This window comes from Neolamprologus multifasciatus, chromosome 7 (assembly GCF_963576455.1).
Source record: "Neolamprologus multifasciatus chromosome 7, fNeoMul1.2, whole genome shotgun sequence".
Lineage (NCBI taxonomy): Eukaryota > Metazoa > Chordata > Actinopteri > Cichliformes > Cichlidae > Neolamprologus > Neolamprologus multifasciatus.
The window spans coordinates 47625761-47645406 of NC_140445.1; the positions used below are offsets into that span (position 1 = coordinate 47625761).

General features: G+C 41.0%; 1 protein-coding gene across 2 annotated transcripts in view; it reads left to right on the plus strand.

Annotated features, from left to right (window-relative positions):
* The window catches only part of peak1 (pseudopodium-enriched atypical kinase 1), a 104274-nt gene that overhangs the window by 79242 nt on the left and 5386 nt on the right, over positions 1-19646 (plus strand). For both annotated transcript variants that reach the window (XM_085164692.1, XM_085164693.1), the window contains 2 exons: positions 10306-10550; positions 16396-17213. In XM_085164692.1, the coding sequence (XP_085020818.1) occupies positions 10306-10550; positions 16396-17213 (1063 nt within the window). The remainder of the gene's footprint in view (positions 1-10305; positions 10551-16395; positions 17214-19646) is intronic.

Genomic DNA, 19646 nt, shown 5'->3' on the forward strand with positions numbered 1-19646 from the left:
ATGTTTATCGACAAGGATGATGTTTTATTCAGATGCTGGTGGTGTTGTCACTTCCCTTCATGTTTTCACTTCTTTCATGAAGGAGACCCCTTCTGCGATGATAAACCATATGTGTGATCCTTCATATCTTTAATCTGAAGGTGCAGACAGAAATAAAAATTTGGCTGCAAGCTCTCTACTCCTCCACCTTTAGCTTACTACCTATGTGACTGATCTCTAACCACATACATAAAACGCAATTAGGCAAAACGACAATGTCCATCTAGGCTACTGTATTTGAAATAATAATGGATTGGATTTATATAGCGCTTTTCAAGGCACCCAAAGCGCTTTACAATGCCACTATTCATTCACTCTCGCATTCACACACTGATGGAGGCAAGCTACGGTTGTAGCCACAGCTGCCCTGGGGCAGACTGACAGAAGCGAGGCTGCCATATCGCGCCATCGGCCCCTCTGGCCAACACCAGTAGGCGGTAGGGTAGTGTCTTGCCCAAGGACACAACGACCAGGACAGAGAGCCCGGGGATCGAACCGGCGACCTTCCGGTTACAGATACGCTTCCCACAGGTCACAGCCACAGGTCAACATGACATTTTCCCCTCCTGTGTGTTTTTAATGGATTAATTTATAAGTTTATGAGAATGCATCAGTTTGTTGGAGGATGTAATTACAACTAATCACTGTATATTTATGAGTCCAATATCCTTTTTTTGTACTAAATAACCTAAAAAAACCCACTGATTGTACCTTTTTAACTTCAAGCTAAACTAAATCTTGAGTTGAATTGTGTTGCTAACAACTACTATAAAATATGTGATAATTTTAAAACCAAAAACTAATACAGTTGTGGTGTACAGTATATTCTTTACTTAAAGTACAAAAACAGAAATAATACCAGCATTGTGGGGGTTATGACAGAATGTGGGATTTTTTAATACAGGATAACAATATAGGATAAATTGTTCCACTAGAAAACAAACAGATTTCAACCCTTGTGACATATTAAAAGCAAAATTAATATTTTTTACCCAATTAGTTGTAAGACTCAGAGTAGAACTACCAGGAATCTATCACTTATGTTCACACATGTTTTTCCTCTGTTACCTACAGTGAATTAATGAATGATTTTGCAGTGCTATGCCAGTATTACCATTACCTACACAGGTTTCCTTCATTGTATTCATTGTCTACTTTCCTACTTACCCAGCCCACTGTGGTGTGATCTCTTCTGTAATATCCTCTATTACCTGCACAGCAGGCTTTGCGCACAGTGCATTCTTTAAGAGTAGCCCTCCGTTTCCTACAAGTCGTTCAATAACACATTTATTAAACCCAACTTTAGACTGAGTTTTCCCTGCAGCTAGTTAAAGCTGCGGCTGTATCAAAGCTTCAACCACATTCATATGCACTCTTTCACACTAATTAGCCCTCGCAATGTAGGTGCGGTGTTCTTGTATTCTAATTTCACGATTTTTCTTTGACCTGCCATTGCCCTCAGTATATCTTGAGGCAATTTTCCTGCAGTGTGACTAATGGTGCTGAAAAATGATAACCCAGATATTATCAGATGCATCGTATGTTCTGCACTAAACTGTGGGCTTGTTTGTGACTCAGAATTGAAGCATTGTATAATTTTACATTTAATGTAGGAATGATAAATAGTCAAATCAGCTAAATGTGGCTTGGACTTTGGAGATATTAAAAAGCAATTATGTCAAAGTTTCATATTTCTTTACTATTTGTTGACAGACGGAAAATGAAAATGCTTTTGAGCTTGAAGTTCACCAGCTATGGTGATTTGTCTATGATTGGTTTTTCTTTCTTTTTTTTCAACCTATCAAACACCATATATTAGAAAATATTTTATAAAAATGTTTTGTAATATATTAGAAAATACTCTTGAATTGATTTGAATGACCTCCTTGCTTCCCAAGGTTGCTTTCTTCTGTGTTTAAATACTGAGTTAAAAAAAGCACATTCAAAATTATTTTGCATAATTGGACCAGCTACCATAGGGTCCATAGGGCTCTATGGTGGCTGAGATAGGGTCCAGAGAACGGATGGATAATTGGATTGGACCTGTTACTGGAGACTTACTGACAACAGCACTGTTCCCTCTCCTGTTTACTGTACTTCCTGAGCATTTTGATATGTTTCATGTACTGTAACCTACAGCTACCCACATTATTAGGAATAACTTTCCATAAGTGCTACTGAAGATGCATCACATCTAGACACAGTTTATCTTTTTCTCACCTTATCTCTCGCCCCCTGCTTAGTCCCTTTATATCTGTGCCACCCTCATATTGTCCATGTCCTGTTTTGTTTTTCTTTTCCTCCAAGAAAAGAAAATGTTTTCCCACCATTCTTTTCTCTGTTTAGTGTAGTTTTTCACTCCTCTTCTATGCTTTCCTTTCAAAAATCTTCTCTTTCGAGCCCGAAGCACTGTGAACTCCTAAATATTTCACTCCTTCATCTTGTCAAAAGCTCAGCCCCATTCTGTCTCTTTTCTTTCTGCTGCTCAAGCTCCTATCTCTCGCCTAACCTTATAACAGCATGTGCAAGAATCAAATGTGCGCTGCTTCTGATAATATTATTGCACGTCTGCCTAGTGCTTTACAGCAGTGGGCTATATTGGGGTGTGCTCTATATACCCACTGAGAGCACCCAGTACATGTTGCCAATGCCTACTAGTAATTAGTCCAAGCAAAGCTTGCACAGAGCACAAAGGATTACTCAAATGAAGTGAGAAGGCTTTCCACTCCTGCTCCCTACAATGAGTGTCCAGATAATAAGTCCAGAAATCCAGACGATATACTTATTATTAGAGTACAGTGCAAAGGTTTTGAGCTATCCCAATGCTCTTTCTTTGGTGTTGGCTAGTGTTGTTCCTTTCTACATCAAGATGATCCCACACTGCTTCAATATTGCTATTCTTAGTTAGCGTATTGTCTGTCTCTGTTAATGTTTGTTTATAATGGAGCACTGTAACAAAAAATAATTTCCTCTAGGGATCAATAAAGTATTCTGATTCTGATTAATTGGTTCTCAGCTAAGTTGTGTGTAGACACAGTGGTGTAATGCACACACCTTGTAAAACACACTCGTATACTCTCGACTCAGAGTTCCTGTAAAAGTGTCTGTGTTAAGCTAGCATGATATAAATCCTAACACTAACTATCCGAACCTTCAGAAGCTTCTCACCTTTGGTCTAACCGTTCTTCACACCTGACATTGATAAGCAGTTGTTTGGGACCTTGCTGTTAAGTTGTCAATTAGTAACTAAACTACTACATTTCTTCACTTGGCGTGTTGGTGGTAGGGTGCTGTGTTTTTCAAGGAAAAAGCAGCTAAATATTTGTCCCTAGTGCCTGAGATTACTTTCATGTTGTGAAAATGTGTAAAAAAAAAAATTAAAAATGTGTCACCGTGTTTTAGTGACGGATAATAAAAGGATGGGAAGTATTCATAAAGATCCCAGTTCAATTTTACTGTTTAAATGATTGCTTCTGCTGGGTAATAGATTTAAAAGTCTTGTATACAGACACCCAACACCAAATTTAATGTTTGGTTTTAAAAACAGCAACCTTTGCGACTAATCACTTACTAATTATTTACCTAGAAACACAAGACCCATTTGACAGAAAAGGTGTAACATATTATTGTAGTCTTCTTATAAACCTATACAACACATATACAAACAAACTCACATATTATGAACCAGTTCCAGAGTTCATTTTAACAGCTTTCATATTGCTTGGCAGATGAGGGGTTAAGCCTGCAAGGGTTTTGAATCAGTTTTATTGGTGAACAGTGGGTGTGCTCTTCAGCTTTGGCAAACACACATTACCTTAGACAGGTAATAGCGTTCAAAGAGGAAGCAGCAGGAGAGAGAACGAGGAAAGAACACATGCAGAAAAAGACTTTCTTTATTCTTCTCAACAGCGCGGTTTGCTGTACCTAGAATGTGATTCCATCTACACGTTTGTGTTCAGGGTTTCTAGATGGGAAGCTGTGTGAGCCAGTACAGCGGGTAAGAACTTTAAACTCTCTTCTGCCACACACCTTTGTAACCTACGACCAGTCTAGTCATTTGAAGTCACATTGACACAGCGGGAAGAGAGGTTTGAATTTAATTTGATTTGCATTTTGGATGAGGCGTTATTCTTCTCTCGCAGCAGAGGAGTGAAAATGCACCCAGGCAGCTTTGCGATGTCTAAACAAGTCAGGTCCTGACCGCTGGAACATGTAGCAGCCATAAAGGTATTTGTCTCAAGGCCTCTCAAAGTTTACCCTGGATGTTGTGTTCATACGGGATTTTGAAGTGGAGATTGGGCTCCTTGTGATTTAGTGCTCTTTTGAGCAGCATTATGGCTAGTTGTTAGCTAATAATAGACCGGATCTGAGTAAAGTCAGTGTCAGCTTTGTGCAAAGCAAAAAACGGGGAAGAATAAGAATACGCTGGCGTGTACAGGCAGAACAGAAGATCTTTTGCCTCGACAATGTTCTATATGCTGTCTTGGCTTACTCAGTTTTCAGGGTGCAGTTTTGATTGCTTCATCTATTCACAGTTTACTTACTTTTTGATTCCTTGTTAGCCGACAACATTGTGTTGTGTTTTTATTTTAACTGTCAGCCGCTGGTAAGTGCAGAAGTAATGCACAATAGTACCTTGGGAACTATCGATCAACTCTTAAAAGAGACATGGACGGTTTATAGCCTAAAGAGACAGCTGGGACAGATCATGAATGTGTCACGTCTGACGTTTTCCTCAACACAGCGCTCCAGAGTGGAGACAGAAACGCGAGCCGCTAGGTGTTGTCTTGATGACTCTTTTCTTTCATGTAACGGTCAGATATTGCAATAGTTTTCCAAATGAACAATGAGTCTGCACCAAAACACAAGGGGAATGGCAATTAGAAAGAAACAGATTAACGTCCAGTGCATTTGACTGTAGCAAGATGCAAGATAACACAGCATGCCATTCTGTTAGGAAATCATGCTTATAATAATTTATTATTCCTGCCACACATGGGCCTTAAGTCATGCTATACTTTCGCACACACAAAGAATATGAGTAACTGTGATCAGCTGTGAGTAAGTGGCTGGCTAGTTGTTGACAGAACAATTTCAACTTGTTCTCTTGAAGTTTGTTTTAGTTTCAGGAGAAAGTGTCCTACAGTGTATCAAGCAGCTCAAATCCCTTGATGAGCTTTGTCCCTTGAGCTGTACTTTAGGGACTTTTGCTCATGATCACACAAATCATTAGTCATGCCAGTGTGCAATCAACATTACAGTTAAAGGAAATGACACATCTGATTTAGCATAATACAAACATTACTGCCAGCCGGTCCCACCCATGACATTGCCTGCGGCTGTGAAAACAAGTGTGAACTTTTCATGACCTTTAAAGTTTTTTTTAAATAGTTTTTGACAATGAATCTTTTTTATGCATTACATTTAAACTCAAGATAAAATTTGACACCACCATAATATCTAAAATGCAAAGCATTGTATAAGCCTTGTTTTGTGCATGGTTGTTGCAGTTGTTCTCCTACTGCTTTTGACAGGGACACGAAAAAGTGTCATAAACTTCCTGTTTGGGTTGGTTACTGATCTACTTTATAGATATAGCTAACATACTGATTTTGGCTGTAGTGAAACTAATTATTCCAGGGTCCACTACTACCCCCCCCCCCCCCCCCCCAAGGAAAAAAAAGCCATTATTCCTCTTCCTCTCTTGTAAAGTAATAAATACAATGATAGTATGTTAAGCAGCTGTAAATATTTGACACTGTAATTTCCAATCAGAAGAAGGAAAACTATTGCTACTGATTAATCTATTAACTGGTTAGTAATAAAAGTCATTTTAACTCTAGAGTTCATGAAGTTTAAATAAAACATTTTAATTCATTCAAATGGTTTCTGGTTTCTGTCTGCTATGCCAGAAAAGGCAATACTGTCCGTAGTACCCAGTACAGTGTTGTTATTTACTTAAGAAGACACATACAGTGGGGCAAAAAAGTATTTAGTCAGCCACCGATTGTGCAAGTTCCCCCACTTAAAATGATGACAGAGGTCAGTAATTTGCACCAGAGGTACACTTCAACTGTGAGAGACAGAATGTGAAAAAAAAATCCATGAATTCACATGGTAGGATTTGTAAAGAATTTATTCGTAAATCAGGGTGGAAAATAAGTATTTGGTCAATAACAAAAATACAACTCAATACTTTGTAACATAACCTTTGTTGGCAATAACAGAGGTCAAACGTTTACGATAGGTCCTTACCAGGTTTGCACACACAGTAGCTGGTATTTTGGCCCATTCCTCCATGCAGATCTTCTCAAGAGCAGTGATGTTTTGGGGCTGTCGCCGAGCAACACGGACTTTCAACTCCCGCCACAGATTTTCTATGGGGTTGAGGTCTGGAGACTGGCTAGGCCACTCCAGGACTTTCAAATGCTTCTTACGGAGCCACTCCTTTGTTGCCCGGGCGGTGTGTTTTGGATCATTGTCATGTTGGAAGACCCAGCCTCGTTTCATCTTCAAAGTTCTCACTGATGGAAGGAGGTTTTGGCTCAAAATCTCACGATACTTGGCCCCATTCATTCTGTCCTTAACACGGATCAGTCGTCCTGTCCCCTTGGCAGAAAAACAGCCCCATAGCATGATGTTTCCACCCCCATGCTTCACAGTAGGTATGGTGTTCTTGGGATGCAACTCAGTATTCTTCTTCCTCCAAACACGACGAGTTGAGTTTATACCAAAAAGTTCTACTTTGGTTTCATCTGACCACATGACATTCTCCCAATCCTCTGCTGTATCATCCATGTGCTCTCTGGCAAACTTCAGACGGGCCTGGACATGCACTGGCTTCAGCAGCGGAACACGTCTGGCACTGCGGGATTTGATTCCCTGCTGTTGTAGTGTGTTACTGATGGTGACCTTTGTTACTTTGGTCCCAGCTCTCTGCAGGTCATTCACCAGGTCCCCCCGTGTGGTTCTGGGATCTTTGCTCACCGTTCTCATGATCATTTTGACCCCACGGGATGAGATCTTGCGTGGAGCCCCAGATCGAGGGAGATTATCAGTGGTCTTGTATGTCTTCCATTTTCTGATGATTGCTCCCACAGTTGATTTTTTCACACCAAGCTGCTTGCCTATTGTAGATTCACTCTTCCCAGTCTGGTGCAGGTCTACAATTCTTTTCCTGGTGTCCTTCGAAAGCTCTTTGGTCTTGGCCATGGCGGAGTTTGGAGTCTGACTGGTTGAGGCTGTGGACAGGTGTCTTTTATACAGATGATGAGGTCAAACAGGTGCCATTCATACAGGTAACGGGTGGGGGACAGAAAAGCTTCTTACAGAAGACGTTACAGGTCTGTGAGAGCCAGGGATTTTCCTTGTTTGAGGTGACCAAATACTTATTTTCCACCCTGATTTACGAATAAATTCTTTACAAATCCTACCATGTGAATTCATGGATTTTTTTTTTCACATTCTGTCTCTCACAGTTGAAGTGTACCTCTGGTGCAAATTACTGACCTCTGTCATCATTTTAAGTGGGGGAACTTGCACAATCGGTGGCTGACTAAATACTTTTTTGCCCCACTGTACACGGCACATTGCCCGTACAACTTGCATCTTTGTCAACAACATGCACTAGTGTGCTTCCAAATATGCCTTGGTGAGTGGAGTTATCACAGTTATTACACAGTATGGGTGAATTTCAGATGTGGCCCAGAATTCTTACAGCTGCAATTCAATGGGGTTAGCACATGATGAAGTCATTGTCTGGTGTTGTAATGAAGACTATTACATAGTGTTAAAGCACACAGCAACACACCATTACAAGGAAAGCCGTTGTGCTCAAAGATACAGTCATTTCTTTTGAATGAATAAAAAAAAAAATGTTGTGCCAATAAATATACTTTGATTAGTGTGTAAATAAGCCTTCCAACAAATTCATGCATTGTTATAAACTTTAAATTAATCCATTAAAAGTACAAGTGTGATAGATGGACATCGTTGTTAAACCTGATCATGTTTTGTGTACGTGGCAAGAGCCCAGCCACTTCCCTAGTAAGGATTATAAGTGAATTTTCATTTACAAATCGCAAAAAGCATTTGAACAGGTACATTTTCATCATCTCTTTCTCATTATGTCACCACTGCTCTCTTTTCCCTCATTTCCACCTCATTCTCTTCTTCCTCCCTCAAGCTTCATATGCTTCAGTCCGAGTACTACGGTGTTAGATCCACTTCAAAGACAGTAACACAGTTTCACTAACAGCAGCACGAACAGCAGTGATTACTGACAGAAAAGTTCAGGATATCCTCAGCAGCTCACCTCAGTATCACTGTGATCAGTCAGAAGTGAGCTTCACTGACTCATCCACTCACATCTGAATTTTACAGCCTCCTTGAGAGTAAATAGATGAGGATACATATTGACAGCTGAGGTAAACGGCAAACTGACAGCCTATACTCACTGGAGATGAACGGCACTCGGAGTTGTTTTTCCTGTAACAGCCCTATAACAAAACTCAGTCGACTGCAAACTGCAATCTACTGACATTTAGTGGTGAGAGTTTGCACACCGTATCATTAAAGTTCTTGAGCTTGAGCGTTATCTTTTTTGGCAATTCTTTAGTCTTACCTTTTTTACCTTTTACCTTAACTCCAAACTTTGTGAAATTTGCATGTTTTTCCTGTGCCTGCGTGAGTTTCCTTCTGTTTCCTTCGACAGGTTAATTGGTGTTAAATTACCTGTAAGTGTTGATGTGAGAGTGCGTACTTGTCTGTCCCTGTGTGCCTGATGAACCAAAGGCCTGACCAGGGTATAACTCGCTTCTAGCTCCATGTCAGCTGGGATATGTTCCAGAAAGTTTTTTTTTTTTTTTTAAATTGAAGGATGGATTCATTAGCGTATTTTTCAACACATTCGAATGTTACAGTCCTAGTGAAGACATGTTTAAAGAAAAAAAGCTAAATAATAATAATAATAATAATTTAATAATAATAATAATAATAAAAAAGGTTAATAATGGCATTTATATCTGCGAAATATTCTGATCTCACCTCCTTAAACACCTCAAATCAGAGCCACCTACTAATGAATGGTTCTTCAAAACATGTCATCATACTGTGCTGTGACTTGCTTTGCCTCTTTCTTACACCTTCCCTTAGGCGCCGTATGTGTAGTTGCATATAAAACGCATCAAGCTTCAAAAGCCTCCCACTGACAGCTGCACTGGCTCCAATTTATCACTTGCTGAGGAAGATGAAGTGTGCTGATAGAGTGAGGCACATACTGATATCAGAGATGGAAAAAAAGACTGACCAGATAAAACCAATGTCGTATGTGTTTTTGTTTATATCCTGAGATGTTAGATACAGTTTCATAGACGGAATGAATGACAGATTAAAGTCCCTATCATAAGCAACTCATTCATCATTCTGCAGCACTAGTGTCTTTCCAATATGAGCCTTCTATTATTATATTGCTTCTTTTATGAGTTGTTTTGCTGATATTTCTTTGAAGAGCAAAAGCTTGTCATGAAAAGATTAATAAAAGTCAGGGCAGTCTGGCAACAGGATCAGATCAGCCGCCACACCCATCAACATATTGATGTCTCAACCCTTTAGTACTCAGTACGAGTTAATACAGTCATGCTATCGGTACTCTGTAATACAGCTTTAACGATGAATTAGTGCAGCCAATATCTCGCCTGAGTTAAGCTATTTTCTGATATATTGTTAGTGTATTGATATAATTATTTGTAACTGTTGATAAATAAAAATGTAAAAAGTAAGGAAGCAGGGAGAAACGCCCTTCAGCCAGTGTTAATGTTGCTTTGCTCGTCCTGCAGAGGGCGCTCTGTAGCTTCCCTGTTCGGAACACCCCAAACACAACCAGTTGATTCGAACAGAGTGATCCTCCACTTGTTGTGGCAGTAAAACTAATTTTAAGATTTTTTTTTTTTTTAAACTTCATCATCGTATTTATTCTGGTATTTTTATAACACAGAGTTATAACTGAGTTCACCTCCATCTCAGGACTTCGGGCTCCATTTTGATCTGCTGTTACAGCATAATGTGAAAGAACCAGAGTGCGCCATGAGCTCACACAAAAGCACTTACAGACTTACAAGGTTAAAACAATACCAGCTACTCTGTCGAGTCTGGCAATGGAAGCACTGGGAAAAATACTGTCAGCAAGTGCAGTCACGTGCAGTCACGTGTAGGCAGACCAGTAGATGAAGAAACTAAATGAGCCATGCCTCTCTCTGTCATGTGCAGCCAGGTACCAGTCAGTGCCAGCGCCAGGGATCGGGAGCTGCCCAGCGCCACCTCCCTGCCTGCCAAAGTGAATCTGGGGCTAGTGCTTGGGGAGGCCGCGGAGGGCCATGCCAACCAGGTTGCTAGTACAGCTGCGGCCAGTGATGGCAGCGCCAGCCTGGGAGACCCTGAGGACGACGGGATTCACTCTCATTATTCTCACTCTCCTGCCTCCAGCCAGTGCAGTGCCACCTACAGCAATCTGGGTAAGAGTGAAATATGAAAGATGGATAGAGAAGGATTTTTGTTTTGTTTTTTTTAACTCGTGTTTATATTATATGGAGAAACCTGAAATTTAAGAGGATGCCTTCTGTGGTGCGTAGGCTTAGTCAGGATGATTGAATTGTCTACATAAGTAGGTTTTGACTGTGTGTGACAGATTTTTCTGCCTGATGTCTTAAGACACATCCATCTATTGCATTCTTCAACTGATTTTTATTCTGGATTTGTCACATCACAATGCTCACAAAACTGAAGATAATGTAATGAGGAAAGATAATCTGCAAATAAAATATGGATTATACACCAAAATTATTGAATTCAACATTGTTTGCACTAATTAGTGTATATATAAAAAAATACAAAAACAGGAAAGTATGACATGTAAGTGTGTAAGACCCTCCTTTGCTGTCGCTGTAAGCTTGCCAAACCGGTGAAGTTGGGTTTTTTGGCAGTTTTGGCAGTTCTTTCACTCCTGAGTTGGCTGATTTTACTTTCTTCCTGTATCAGCACACTTTCTCGTGTGACAAGGCATAATTTATTCTCTGCAAAAACAGCTGGAGCCCAAAATCTCGACACATCTTTTCACACATAGCCTGCAGCTCGGTGCCTAAAATAACATATTACAAAAAATATATGTGTTTTTTTTTGTTGGAGGTGGGAGAATCTTTGCCCTGGGGTTATTGATCCTACTCATGAAGCTGGTTCAGTTCCTGATGGTGATCAAAACTGAGAACCCTGAGGACCTGCATAAATCCCATTTTAATCACAATCCTCCTCTTTGTTTTCTTTTCTCATATCCTGTGTCTCTGTCTTGAAACTATATCATGAGTGACTGATAAGATTGTAATAGGGCCACCTACCTTGCTGCTTTCACACAGTATAAGAGCATAGACTACATGGCTAACCACAGTACTGTTAATAGGATAAATATTGTGGGGAGTTTTTTTGTTTTCTTTTTTAAATCACATTTCTTGTAGCCAAGAAACGGCATAAAAATATCTCTGGATATTTTTTCTCTGAAAATTGTCCCATTTCCTAGAAACAGCAAGACATTGGTAAACAATTGGGAGGCACAAGAACAAATTCTTTGAGGCCTTGATGTTCTTTTCACAGAAAAAAAATTCAGCCAGCACATTGCAGATTTGCTCCCTGATACTTAAAAAATAAAAAATAAAGTTATTCTGCATGAACAAGACAACATACATTCACTTAGGTACTCCTTTCTAGTACTGTTTTGGACTTTTACCTCCAGAACTGCTTTAATTCTTGGTAGCATAGATTCCATTTTTAAATCCATATTGACTTGAAGCATCACACAGTTGCTGCAGACGGCCTGTGGACGCCACAGTGTAATGAGTGTAATGAACTCACTGTGATATTCAAGATAGCAGTTTGAGATTTGTGCCATGGAGCATTATCCTGCTGGAAGAAGCCATCAGAGGATGGGCACACTGTGGGCATAAACCCTTTAATGCCCAAACCATGAAATAAGTCCCAGAAAATTCGATTTTTTTTTTAAAAAAAATGTAAAAAGAAAAGAATATTAATTACAGATTTTTTATTTTGACATATTAGATACATACACTCTGTGCATCAGAAATGGTCGTTCTTGATCAGCAGCAGCAATTCTCAGGTCGGCTGTGGCGTTTAAACGATGCTGTTGGTATTAAGGACCCCAAAATCTTACAAGGAAAATATCCCCCAGCATTGTATCAGTGGTTCAGACTGAATCCCTGCTTTCAAGTTGTAATGTTTCAGAATTTTGACCATCTGAATGCTGCAGTAGAAATTCAGACCATGCAACACTTTTCCAATCTTCTGTTGCTCAATTTTGGTGAGCCTGTGTGAACTGTAGCCTCAGTTTCTTGTTCTTGGCAGACAGGAGTGGCACTCGGTGTGGTCTTCTGCTGCTGTAGATTCAGAGATGCTCTTCTGCGTAGCTTGGTTGTAACAAGCAGCTGTTTGAGTTACTTTTGCCTTCCTGTGTGGGAAAATCCCACAACATCAACCATCTCTGAGGTCTCAGGCCTGTTTTCTCCATTCTGTTGCTTAGTTTAGACTTCACCAGGTTATCTTGACCCTGTCTGCATGCCTAAATGTACTGAGTTGCTGCTATGTGATTGGCTGATATCTGTGTTAACAGGAAGTTGAATGGGTTCTTTGTCCATCACATTCTTGTAACTCCATGATAATAAAGTGTCTTGCTGATGGACAGGTTTCATTTCAACTTTGCTAGCTGCTCCACTTTACAGGTTTTCTCTCACTTTGACAATAAGCGCATACAACCAGGCTTCTATAGCAGAGAGGTAGGCACAGCTGTCGAGCACTGTCGGGGCACTTAACACACGAAGCTCTCTGTGTGGGAAACGGATCTCTCCATGATCAAGTGGCATGTGAGAGAACAAGAAATAGAAACACAAAGCAAAAGGGTTAGAGAGTGTGGGTTTGCAGAGCAGCTGTGCAACTGAGGTGCCTCGCTGCGTCGTCGCACATGTGGACGTGTGATGTTTAAGAGAATTAAATTATACAACTTCCTGTTTAAGGATTCGGCAGTGACAAAATATTTGTGTTGCTCTGGCACTGTTGTACTAATTAGGCCTTTTTTCCCTTTCTTTTCAGAAGGCATGTGCAAACTGGGAATGCAGCATTTGTATGCGTTTGTTTGTGAAGCTTGAAATGCACACGGGCCCTGTGGATGGGTTGTGTTAAAAGCTCCCTGGATGACGCACGCAGCGAGCTGCCTGCAGCCTAATTTAACTTTGCTGCATGCTGCTAATGAGGGGCTAGATAGAAGTTTGTGTATCCGTGTTGTCAAACATCGCACAGAACAGCGTGTCGTTTCTGTTTGGGAGGAGGAGGTGTGTGGCCTTTCACACACTCAAACACACACAAACAAGTGTTGACCTAAGACACACAGCCACTCAGTGTAATGCCTGCTTTGAGTTTCCTGTTTTTCCTGCTGTTACCGTAGCATCGCTTTGCTTTTCACTACTGTGGGCTACATTTGCTGTTCACACGTTTCTTTTTTTTGTGAGGAATCAGGTTCACTTTTTAAATGAAAGTGTCTCTCTCTCGCGTGCTCTCGCTCTCTCACTCACTCACTGTCATGTAGTATAGTCTCGCTCGGGTTTTAATCAGAGCATCAGGCAGTAGGAGGCAGAGTGCTCGCTGCCTTTAAGTGAGAAATCTCCATTATTGGTGGGAGCGCTGAGCCTGTCTGTTGGCACCGGCGACTCCTCACAGACTCTCAGGGATGGAAGCAGAGAACAGCGTTTTATTCTGCCTCCGGGCGCTGCTGCTGCTGCTGCAACTGCTGCAACTGCAACACGTTTCTCTAAAAACTTTGAGGTGTTAGTGGAATTGAGGTAAGCTTGTTTCGCTCGTTTTCTTCAGTGTTTTATCTCTGTCATATTTTCTCTGTTCATCAGCCCCCTCGCCTATTTTTATTTTATTTTTTTTTAATTCTCCCCCCACCCCAACCGCCACTTCTACCACCTCTAACCGCCTACTCCACCGCTCTCACTCCATTCCACCCCCCCAGTCCTCTTCATTCTACTTTATTCTACCCACCTCCTCCATCCATCGCTTGCCTCTTGTTAACGTGTCAGAGTTAGATTGGAGGCAGCTGAGCAGCAATCGCTCTGCTATGGCAACAAGTTCCCTCAACCAGTCAGACTAAAATGTTGACGAATGCTGTTCCCTGGAAATTTGACTGTACGGCTCTGACATGATATTTTAAGAACAACAGTTGGATCAGTCGCTGCATTTGTGAGTTTTCACATTATATTACAAATATTAACTGTTAGCTTTATTGCTCTAATTTGCGTGTATATATTGATCACTTGTTGAGCTGTTTTCAGACTGATTGTTGACAGTGTGATGTGATGCAGCAGAGACTCTGAACTGACATCTGCCGGTACTCAGATTTGGGCTGAGAGCAGTAACAGAGCAGTTGGCTCAGACACATCAGGTTCTTCGTGTTGCTGTAAAAGAAGTTTAGTTTAACAGCAGTGGACTTTAAATGATTAAAAATAAACTTTGTAGTCATGTTTGTGCACAGCTTTTTTCTTTTCCCCCTTTTTTTCAAATCGTGGTTTTGCTTCAAGCATGCTGTTGAAGCACTGTCACAGGCCTTGGTTTAATTGAATTGCAATGCACAAATAACTATTTACCCTGTTCCTTTACAGTAGGTGTACGACACTCTGGGATTTAGAGTTGCTACTTCGCTAATAGCTGCAAATATTAATTGTGTCATAACAGTGTGTTTTTTATTGTTTTTATGTAGTTTTAAAGATTTATTTGCTTAATCATACACATGCAAAAAAAAATAATCCCAGTCTTATGTAATTGAGTTAAGTCACAGCCACACTGCAATAAAAATCCCTACGACTGGAAGTGGGAGACGGTTGCTTTCTTGGATGGATTACTGCAGATTGGTGGAGGAACACATTTAATATATTCGTTCCACGGAGGATTATCAAGACTCATTTACTTCATCCTGACTGCTCTATCTTAAGGCTTTTCCTGCATTCTTAGGATGATGTCAGCGTGACTTGCACATGGGGAGTCGCCCATACTTTTTAACGATGTATAATCAGTAGTATTTGTGCTGCACAAAGAGGAATGATTTGTTCACGAACATGCATTTGCCTCAGGGATGGTCAAAGTAATTTGGTAGAAGGAGGTGACTTTGAAAGACATGAACTCAGATCTCCCTGGTGAGTTAAAGCCGCGACGTTGAGTTATCCGTAACCTTACGTGCACACTTTGTTAGCACAACCAGGGAGCTTTGTTCCCATCATGCAAACAGCACGACCCCTGCCGCCTTTTCCTTTTATCACACTTGCCTCTGACCCGTGTGCCTCTGTGGTCATTAACCCCACAGAAAGTTGAGGGAATCCAATCAGTCTCCCAACCTTCTGGATTCTTCCTTCCACCATCCAAGCAAAAAAAAAAAAAAGGTCACATCAAGACACTTCTAAATTTGCTCTCCATGCTGCCTCTTTAAGCCTCACTACAGAACAGGACTGCAGATTGAGTCGGGCAGCTGGATGGTTGGAGAAACAGCTTGTGGCCTCAGGGCCACCAGCTCTATCACGTGCTGTTGCACACATCATCATGTCATCCTTTTGTCCTCAAGAGAAGCAACAAGCTAGTGGTTCTCTGGAAACGCCGGAGAGCAAAGGGCAAGCCCTAGCTGTAAGGGTGTGTCGTTGTTTTTGTGGCGAGGGATTTTTCGTCAGTTTTATCAAATTGCAGCTTTTGTGTCGTTTTATTTTTTTCATGTATCCTTTACTGATATCTGGGTCTTTAAGTTATTCGTTTTTTTTTCCACGGCAAAGATTCCCCACCTCCTTTCCAAACCAAAACAACTTGAGAGCGATGTTTCTGTTGGTGTTTTAACTGATCAGAGTGTGGAGTTAAAAAGACAACAACACAGAAATGGTGTTGACAAACTATCGAATGTATTTGGATGAGTATTTAAAGGTATACATATACGTGAAATATTGAATCTGTGCCAATGCTTTAATTGACTGTGATTAGGTTTTGGTTATAAAATTTCAGTCTGCAGGTTATTTAAGGTAATAACTGTGCTGTCAGATCATTGTTGTGGAGTTAACGGGCTAATTTTTTCATATAAAGTCTGTTGTATACTAACATTAGATTATTGTGTGAATTTAATTCAAGGAAATAGAAGGAGCTGTCCTTCCTGCTTATTAAACTGGATATCATTACGCCCTCCGTTCAATTTGAAGGGTCCCAACAGTCTTTTAGTTTCACTGGATCTTTTTTATGCAGTATGAATGTTTTCTGTTTTCTTTCCTTCAGGTAAATCTCGAGCCAGCATGATTCCACTTAAACAGCCAAGAAACATGAAAGCATCCAATGACACACTGGCCTCCATCGAAATTGAAGGCCTCGCTGAGCAGCCAGCCCCTAAAGCTACACCACCGCCATTACCCAAAAAAGCAGTTCCTCGTTCCAGTACTGAACCCATCCTGGGAGGCAAAGAGCCAGTGGGAGGCCTCAGGCCTCGAGCTGAAGCTAAACCGGGGGGCACCAACCTTAGTGTAGCCAACCCTCTTTATGACTTGGACTCCACCTGGGAAACAGCTAGTCAGAGCTCCTCCCTGAGCTCCGAACCGCATCGAGGCCACGACCATGAGAGCGGTGACTCCTTAGAGAGGTCATCAGCTGCCACAGCTACCAACAAGGCCCACATGACCAATAGCGTGTCCTCTCTGGTCCCTCAGCCTTCGCCTGCTGCATCCAGCGCAACCCCCGGCAAAGAGAAGAGAGTCTACCCAAGTTCAGAATCCCTGGCTGGAAGGGGTCGGACAGCGGGTCGCGGAGCTGCTGGAGGCGGCGCAGCCTCCAAACCCCAGAGACCTGCTCTTTACAGGGGGTTGGACAGCTGGGATGAGGTGGTGGGGAGGATCCGCGGGCTCCACACAGACACTCTACGGAAACTGGCAGCAAAATGCGAGGACCGTTTCATGGCTGGCCAGAAAGATCATTTGAGGTTTGGCACTGAAAGCTGGTCCCACTTCAGGCTGACCACTGGGAAACCCTGCTGTGAGGCGGGGGACGCCGTTTACTACACTGCATCTTATGCCAAGGACCCACTGGTCAATTATGCCATCAAGGTGAGATTCTTTCTTTTAGTTTGGTGTTAAATGAATACAGCTTCTTTTGTGTTACATATTCTGTTGAATATTTAAACCCTAAAATGTCGAAAGAACCTTAAACACTGACTTGTGGGAAAGAAGAGAAAAACAAGGTTTGTCCTATTTTACAGTCAAAGCTGTCGTCTCCCCCCCCCCCCCCCCCCCAAAAGAAGTGATGTTTTCTGATCTCAGTAAAATATTTCAGCATCTCTTTGTTCAGCTTGTTCTTAGTTTTCTCTTAATTAGTATGTTTATTTGTTGTGGGGGATTGGTTTGAATTCTTGCTACATCAAAAGTATTGTAGATATTTTTCTCTGGTAGCTGCTGTCTTTGCAGTAGATTCATAAAATCCTTGTGTTTATGCTGATGAATCTCCTCCCCTCTTTTCCTGAAGTGCTGTGAAATATTGGCACTTAAACTTTGATCCCTTAGGGCATGACCTTGTGCAATAAAAACCAGAGCGTTGTTGTGTTTGTTTTTTTTCTTCCCCTCTATGCGATTGTGCGAGAGGAGCAGCCCTGTCTTTAGTGTGTATGGAGATGCATGTGGTGGTTTGAGGGCACAGCTTGCCGGAAGAGTTCTGACGCTAAACACAAAGCAGATATGGATGAAGGTTAAATTATTCACAGGATATGAAACACTGTGCGCCACACCACTTCAAAGCTTTGCCTTCGTATTAGCAGCAGGCTTAAGAGAAACTCTTGTTTTTTTTTTAAAGACGCTCATCTATAAATAAGACAACCAGAAGCAGTAGAAACAAGCCCCGACTTCCCAATTAAACCTTCCCCAACTCTGTCTGAATGCAGCCCAGCTATGCCCCTGCCTTCCTTTAACCCTTTATGTGCAGATGACGCATTTGAACTTTCATATTTTACTTCTGTGCTAATTACTCACTTTAGCTCTCCAAAGAATTCAGTGAGCGCCTCACTGTGCTTTAAAGCTCTACCGTATCACTGAAGAGTCGACATTAAGGAGACAAGAGGTGGTAATCAAAGCAATGAGTTTCTGCTAACTTGCAGGATTGTGTTACAACCAGAAACACGAGTACGGTGTCAGAGTTTTGAAAATCTGCAGATGTCTTCAAAGAAAGTGAAGTAGGCAGGTCTAGTCATCATGAGCCATCATGCTCAAACAAACATCAAGTGAAGCTGCACATTCCTGAACAATTACAGGGTGCGTCTGAAAGGAGTGCACTGATGTGGTTATTCATGCTGTATGAGAGTTTAATCAAATCTACATAAATCACAACAAACACTTTAAACTTTTAATAGAAGTAATAAAGTGAAATGACTGAGGTTGTCGTTGTGTTATAAAAACATGTTCAGGTTTTAATTCATAATCCATGTCTTGATTTATATCAAGGGTGACTCAGTACTATAATTATTAGCTACTTTGCAGCTATGTACAGTTAATAAAAGGCTGCAATATTTTTACATATTCTTCATCAAGATGGAAAACTGTTCAAGCTCTATCTTACAGCAACGTTAGAGTGTTACTATTTGGCCACTTGGAGAAAGCAGCATGTCGTCTTTACATGTAGATTTTTATTGTTTTTATTGTTTAAAACATACATTGAAAGTGACACAGGAAACACAAACAAAGAACTTGTGTCACAATCACAGGGGGATGATGAAATTTGCATAATATATAGGAGGAAAATGAAAACAATTGGGATTTATAGTATATATTTTTAATCACTGAATGTCTGACGGTGTTCATACAAATCTCATCCAGGTTTGCCCTCCCGTTGAGGAGGAGATTTATATAGACATATATATCCATACATACACTACAATCAGATTCTACAATAGTAAACAACACTTCATAATGTTAGACACCTGCCAGAGGTTTCTCATTACAGCATCTTTACAACTCACTGTTTAGTCTTATGCATTACAGCAAACTCACTTTGTGATTTTTGTCCTCACAACATCTTTGAGTCATTTTGTATTTTGGGGACATTTATTAAATTTCTGACAGTAATTTCTGCAAACGTTGCACATCAGTGAAGACAAACAGGTTAAATTCGATCATTATTAATGAAACCACACTATTCATTTTCAAGGGGACAGAATGTTGTTCAACCCCAGACATCTAATACATCATGCTTTCTGCACAGACTGATTCTGTCTCTGACTCGGCTTCACCTCTCACTGTGCTGTGATCAAAGATTGAGAATGAGAGCTATGGAGGCTGTAACTGCTTTAGGAGACAGAGACACACTCTCAGTGCTGTCTGTAACAGCCCCAGCTCGGCTTTCTGCCCTTTCAGCTGTGTATCATTAGCTGCATTGTTTGAGAGAAACCGAGCAGGACAGAGAGTTTCGAAAGAAACAGAAAATGTTTTTGAGTTCTCCACTGAAATGTTCTGTGTTTTTTCCTGGTGTTGCAGAAGGTCGCTGTTTGTTTGGAG